Source organism: Lipotes vexillifer, unplaced genomic scaffold (assembly GCF_000442215.2).
Source record: "Lipotes vexillifer unplaced genomic scaffold, Lipotes_vexillifer_v1.1 scaffold769, whole genome shotgun sequence".
NCBI lineage: Eukaryota > Metazoa > Chordata > Mammalia > Artiodactyla > Lipotidae > Lipotes > Lipotes vexillifer.
Window position 1 is genome coordinate 409,640 of NW_006790073.1, and position 6,460 is coordinate 416,099.

The 6,460-nt window shown below is 39.4% G+C and overlaps 1 protein-coding gene across 3 annotated transcripts in view; it reads right to left on the reverse strand.

Moving 5' to 3' along the window:
• The window catches only part of EGF (epidermal growth factor), a 99,487-nt gene that overhangs the window by 67,118 nt on the left and 25,909 nt on the right, over window positions 1–6,460 (reverse strand). For all 3 annotated transcript variants that reach the window (XM_007463224.1, XM_007463223.1, XM_007463222.1), the window contains exons 3-5: window positions 5,366–5,547; window positions 4,724–4,951; window positions 3,035–3,237 (exon numbers count right to left, since the gene is read on the reverse strand). In XM_007463224.1, the coding sequence (XP_007463286.1) occupies window positions 3,035–3,237; window positions 4,724–4,951; window positions 5,366–5,547 (613 nt within the window). The remainder of the gene's footprint in view (window positions 1–3,034; window positions 3,238–4,723; window positions 4,952–5,365; window positions 5,548–6,460) is intronic.

The window sequence follows — 6,460 nt, forward strand, 5'->3', positions numbered from 1 at the left end:
ATTTTTAAGCCTATTCTTCAGCAGGAATTAACCAGCCTCCAGAGAAGTACATCTTTAAATGTGAAGGCTACCAGGTACTTTGAGAACCTGATGCAAGTTAGGTACCATCTCCCTAGAGGGACAATTACGTATCTTCATCTAACATATACAGTCAAGGGCTTCACAACCCTAAATCTCAGGTGAAGAATTTCTGCTGTACGTGGCACTAAAACAATTTAAACCTATTTGATGGCAAGTTAGGTACCATCTCCCTAGAGGGACAATTACGTATCTTCATCTAACATATACAGTCAAGGGCTTCACAACCCTAAATCTCAGGTGAAGAATTTCTGCTGTACGTGGCACTAAAACAATTTAAACCTATTTGATGATAGCCAAAGTAACAGTGCTCTTGAAATCAAAAGTCCTTTGCACTTGGACCTCACATGAAGCCCATCCTTTGATCAATAACTAAAGCCGGTTATCTCCAGTGCCAACTGCCTTCTAGATTCCAGGTTTGCCTGTAGCTCTGCAGCTGGCACCGTCTTTCCAATCAAATTCTATTATTTGCCTCATTGTTCTATAGTGCATCATTGTAGATTTTCTCCTGAAATTCATGCTTTCAATACCCTATTTGAACTCCCCATCAAAGAGGCCAAGTAATAGTGAAGGACTCTGAAGAGCTTACCTGTTTATGGTAGAAAGAACACTAAACTGACAGACAGGAATATTTTCCAGAATCCATCATTTACAAGGTGTGTAATCCTGGAAAAGTCACTCTATTTCTCTAGGCTTCATATTTTTCAATTATGAAATGAGTACAATAATTGAGGACTTTTCTGTCTCACAATGTTGCTGTGACAAAACAATACGATAATGCCCAAGAAAATACTTTGGAAACTATTAGGTTACATATAAATATAAGAGATAGTGATGATGATGATGATGATATCTCTAACTACTGTGAATGAGACCAATAATTATTCATTCATAGTTTTATAGTGGTTGGTTCTAATTATATTGTGAGTCATCACCACTTGGACAATAAGTTGTATCTGAGCTTGAGTCGAAATTTCCCATGTAAGTTAACTGACAGTATCAGATTCACTGCCTTTATGTGTGGAATATGGTCACCATCTATTCTATAGTCTTGCTACTTGGTTGTTGTTCTTTAATGTTGTGCTCAAACCACAGTTGAATTGTTTACCACAACTCTTGCTTTTTAAATTCAAATAAGTGAGTTAAAAATAATAACTTGCCTGAACAAATGTTTCATCTCTAGGAATTTGTCCTTGCAGTTTCTCATCTCTTGCATTGAAAGTATAGTCATTATGCAAGTTAAATTATAGTTTCTATCTAAGTTTTTTAAAGAAATAGATTAAAAGCATTTGTACTCTCTTCAGGAGCTATGTCGAGGGCAGGTACAAACCCATTTATACACTAATTGTGGGAAGGACTTATAGTCCCTACCATGTCCCACATTATTACCAAATCCTAGTGGCATCCGACAGGTAGAAAGAAGAGAAAACAAACAATTCCATCTTTATTTGGAAACTCACAAGGCTAGTTGCAGATGAAATTAAATATATTTTAAAGCTCTCTTGAAATAAAATTTTTACATAAAGGCAGATGTTAGTGTAACATAATTTATGTGGTATATAAGCCATATCAAGACAGCCTACCTAAAAAAAAGATTATATGTGAAGGAATTTGTATGCCTGTTAGCATAACTGACGTCATCTTGAGCCCTTAAAGTTTCTCCTGCCCTTCTGCTGACCCTACCCAGGACTGTGCTGTGCAGTGAATCACTTCTCTGTCATCAAGGGCTTTGCAGGTAATAATCATAAGGACCAGGTAGCCTCTATACTCTTTTAGTCCCCAAACAATGATGAAAACCTTCCCTGACATATTCCTGGCACCCATGAGTCTAGTGACCCATTCATAAACATTGTTTCCAAGCACGTACCCCCATACCCCAGGTTAACTATAAAATTGTCCCAGTGGCCCCTCGGCAGTGCAGAGTACAGCTGTGAATGCTTCCAGATTGTTGTCTGCCCAATTCCAATCCCACCCTCTAAGTTACTCTATAATAAATCAATCCACTGATTATACGGAGCTGCCTGCCTCATTTTTTGGTCTTACGACGCTTCCTCAGTTCAATGGGCACTTTTCGTTCCCTTTGTCCTTCAACAGAATTCAGAGAAGGCTACATTTGAACATAGAAATTTGGGACTATGACTAGATTCAGTTAATCCATTTATTTTACTAATTCTTTATAAATAAATAAATAACCACTGAATATAGGGTGGTTTACATCAATCTGCCCATCCATCCGTCAGATATGGTCCCTGCATGCATGGCATTTATAATCAAGTGGGAGACAAAATCAAAAAGAAAGCAAAGTGGTATGTAATTCCACGTTTGATGAGTTCAGTGAATATCTATCGAGAGAAAGATAGGAGGTGAAGGGGCCTACTTTGCTCGGATGACCAGAGAAGGCCTACCTGAGGACATGACAGTTAAGCTCAGAACTGGAGAGAAGTCTAGGCAGAGAGAATAGTGACTGCAAAATCCCGAAGGTATGAAGGAGCTTGGCATGTCTGAAGAACTCCAGGAAGACTTGTGTTAGAGTCCAGTGAGGGGAGGAGGAAAAGATGCTGGATCAAATTGGTCAAATATTGATAGGCCTGTTTAAATGTTAAATTTCGATCTAAATGCAAAGGAAAGCTTTTGAAAGATTTTAAGCAGAGGGGGCTAACAGATCAGATTTACTATGTAAAGGCAAGAGGAGAAAACAGAAAGATTAATTAAGTAGCTGCTACAATAGGCCAGACAAGATATGCTGGCTGTTTGGACTATGGTGGTGGCAGCTGGGGGGGCGAGGAGTGGACATTTGAGATGTATTTAGGAGGTAGAATGGAAAGGATTTGGCGGTACGTTGGAAATTGAGGGTGAGGCAGTGGGAGAAATCAAGGATGACTCCTAAGTATCTATCTTGGGCAAGTAGGCAGTTGGGGACTATGCCAGACTCTGTTTGAGGTCAAAGATGACTCACCAGGTGCCCAAGGATCACCCTCTGCCTTGGGCTGTACGAGTGGATGCACTACTTTAATTCCACCAGGTGGTACAAATGACGGACTGAGGTTAATTTTAACCATATTCTTCCCAGTGTGCTTGTTAGCTATCCAAATTGTCTTCTTTTTCCATGTTGAATAGAAAATACGATCACCAAAAACGGACATCGCAAAAATGTTGTGCCTAAAAACAACAGGAGAAACACATAAAGAATGGCAGAACATTTCTTCTGGGCTTATTAAAGTTTCACTTCATTTCAATTTATTGTCTGAATTTTAACCACCTATGTTTTCAATTGTTTCTCATTTAGGGTTAGAAACAGATATTAAGTTGAAATTTTTCTTTATGTAGCCATAATCTGAATTAATAGGATACGATTTTTAGCTCCAAATCCATTCTCATTCTTTTGCCTCTCAGCACATAAGTGTGGTGAAAATAAAATAGGGAAGAAAACAGGAACAGGATAAGAGTGGACTTCAGGGCTTCCCTGGTGGCACAGTGGTTGAGAGTCCGCCTGCCGATGCAGGGGACACGGGTTCGTGCCCCGGTCCGGGAAGATCCCACATGCTGCGGAGCAGCGGGGCCTGTGAGCCATGGCCGCTGAGCCTGCACGTCTGGAGCCTGTGCTCCGCGACGGGAGTGGCCACAACAGTGAGAGGCCCGCGTACCTCAAAAAAAAAAAAAAAAAAGAGTGGAATTCAGGTTGTGTCAATTTTGCACAACTAATTGCTGCCTCTTGCCGCAAGCTAGAGTCAGTTGCTGGCAAGATAGCAAGTCAAATGAAAGACAGATGCTTCACAAAACATATGACATAGTAATTCCAAAAAGAATAACTATAACCAGCATGTGAAAATTTATTATATGCCAAATACTCTGTTAATTATTTTTATTTGTGTTTCTTTACGTAATCTATACAATAATCCCAAGAAATAGGTCCTATTATTATCCCCACTGTATGGCTCTCAGCATAACTGATGCCATCTTGGGCCCGTACAATTCCTCCTATCCTTCCGCTGACCCTACCCAGGACTGTACTGTGCAGTAAATAACTTCTCTGTTGTCAAGGGCTTTGTAAATAATAGATATTGATTAATAATCATTAGGATTGGATGGCCTCTATGCTCTCTTACTCCCCATAAAATGATGAAGACCTTCATTGCCATATTTCCAGCACCCACAAGACTTAGGAATAAATCTTGACTGAGGAATGCACTTCCTGTTTCCAAGCACATATCCCCATACCCTAGGTTAACTGTAAAATTGTCTCAGTGGCCCCTTGGGAGTGTGGAGTGCAGCTACAAATGCTCTGGATCGCTGCCCACCCAATGCCACCCTCTGAGAAAATTACCCTATAATATACTGATCCATTGCTTATATGGAGCTGCCTGCCTTGTTGTTCAGTCTCAAAATACCATTTCAGTTCAGTGGGCACTTTTTGTTCCCTCCCTACTCCGACACCCACATTAAAGGAAACAGGATGAGAGAAGTTGTGTAACCTGCCCAAGTCACTCAACCTAATAAATAGTAAATCTGGGACTTGAGCTCAAGGTTTTGGACTCCAAAATCTGTACTAAACCACTACACCAGTTTAGCTGACAAAAGTAAAATTCATTTACCACAAAAACTTCAAATGGCAATTGTGTTATTTTATACCAGAAGCAAAACTTACTGTGTGTGATGTTGGCTAAAATGGACGGAACCTCCATCGTAATCACAGGAACAAATACGAGAATTGCTTCTTTCTCTATGGTACTGAATCCAAAAGAGCCGTTTATCAAGCACATCCAATGACACAGCTGTTATTTTCTCTGATGTCTCTAACAGAAACTTCACTTCCACACCACTGAGATCTGCTCTGTGAAGGCTGCCCGCCACCTCTGAAGACCAAAACATAAACCTGAGGGCAAACACATCACGTAGACACATAATTGAATGTAAGGTCACTGAAATGGCTGACTTCTCTCAGTTTTTCAGTAATCCCTGGATGTTTGCACGGGACGAGTTTGACTATTTTGAATGAAAATTCAATTCAACAAATATTTATTGCCCTGTTATGGCAATTCCGTGTGATTTCAAGTTAGAAGGAGAATTACGCTTCTCTAGCAGGAAACCATGGTAGTCAAGAGTGCTACTGGTAGAGCGAGCCTGCCTCAGTTCAAACCCAGGCAAACGCCCTATTGAAAATGGTGTTTGTGCATTGTAAAAGAGAGTCTTGGTCTCAATCAGGAGGTCTCTTTAAGTCAAAATGTCATGATTCCATGAATTTCATATTTTGAAATATATTTCAACGTCCAAAACCAGCAGAATTTACCTTTCTACTGGATCAACTGCTATATTTGCAGGATATTTTAAGGCACTTAAGAGAACACGGGAATTGTTTCCTTTCATATCTGTTACTGTAATGATTCCTTCCTGTTGATTTGACCAAATAAGTTCTTCATTGATCCAATTTATTGCCATTCCTGAAACATTTTTCTCTATCTCGCGTATTTTCTGTAAAATCAAATTTTAAAATTGTTATTAGTATTTCCCCATTCACAACAAAATTGTTTTTATTGTTACGTATCAAAGTTTATTCTTTTAAGTTCTTGTCATTTTTCTGCATTCCCAAAATTTAAATGATAAACTAGTCATAGATACCATGCCATTATTCAGATGCAGCAATATTCATCCTCCCGTGTGAATATTTCTGGGCATAGTATTTATATTACAGCTTTGAGATGAAAATTTATTCTATATTTATTGAAATTAGGCAATCAGCCATAAAGTGTTAATTATTTCAACTATAGTAACAGTGGAATTTCCATGCTACCTTAAGTTTAGTTTATTCAATTCCATTTGCTAACGGAATTTTCCAGGTTCTCACCTGAACCCAATTCAAAGCTTTGCTAAATTCTGGCAAGATTCCCTTGGAGTTTGTGCATAGGGGCATGAAGTAGATTAATTTCTTCTGGGCCCTCTTCCTCCCTTTATAAAGGGACCTTCCAGGTCCCTCCCTTTCTAAAAGTCCTCAGTGCCTTCAGGCTCTGTCCCCAGGATCTGAATAGCAGGGCTTTTCTTTATGCTCTCTCCTGATAAAAACAACCTAACCAAACCTCAATTATCTCCTAGTTCCAGCATGTGCAGGTAAACCAGTCCTCTAGGTACGCGGGGGGTGAGAGATTGGAGGAAGCCCTGATTTGTACCATGGCAGATTTCCGTGGTGGAAATATTCCCACAATCACTGATTTTCAGCTACCGATGTGAAATCAGCAAACACAGAGTTGGGCAGAAATCAGTCTCAGGAGTCTTTGCTATTCCTACATCCCATACAAAGTAATCTAGCCAATCCATTTAACTAATTGCTAATATATTAGTTCACCCCGGTAAATGGTTTGCCTTTTTTTTTTTTTTTTTTTTTTTTCTT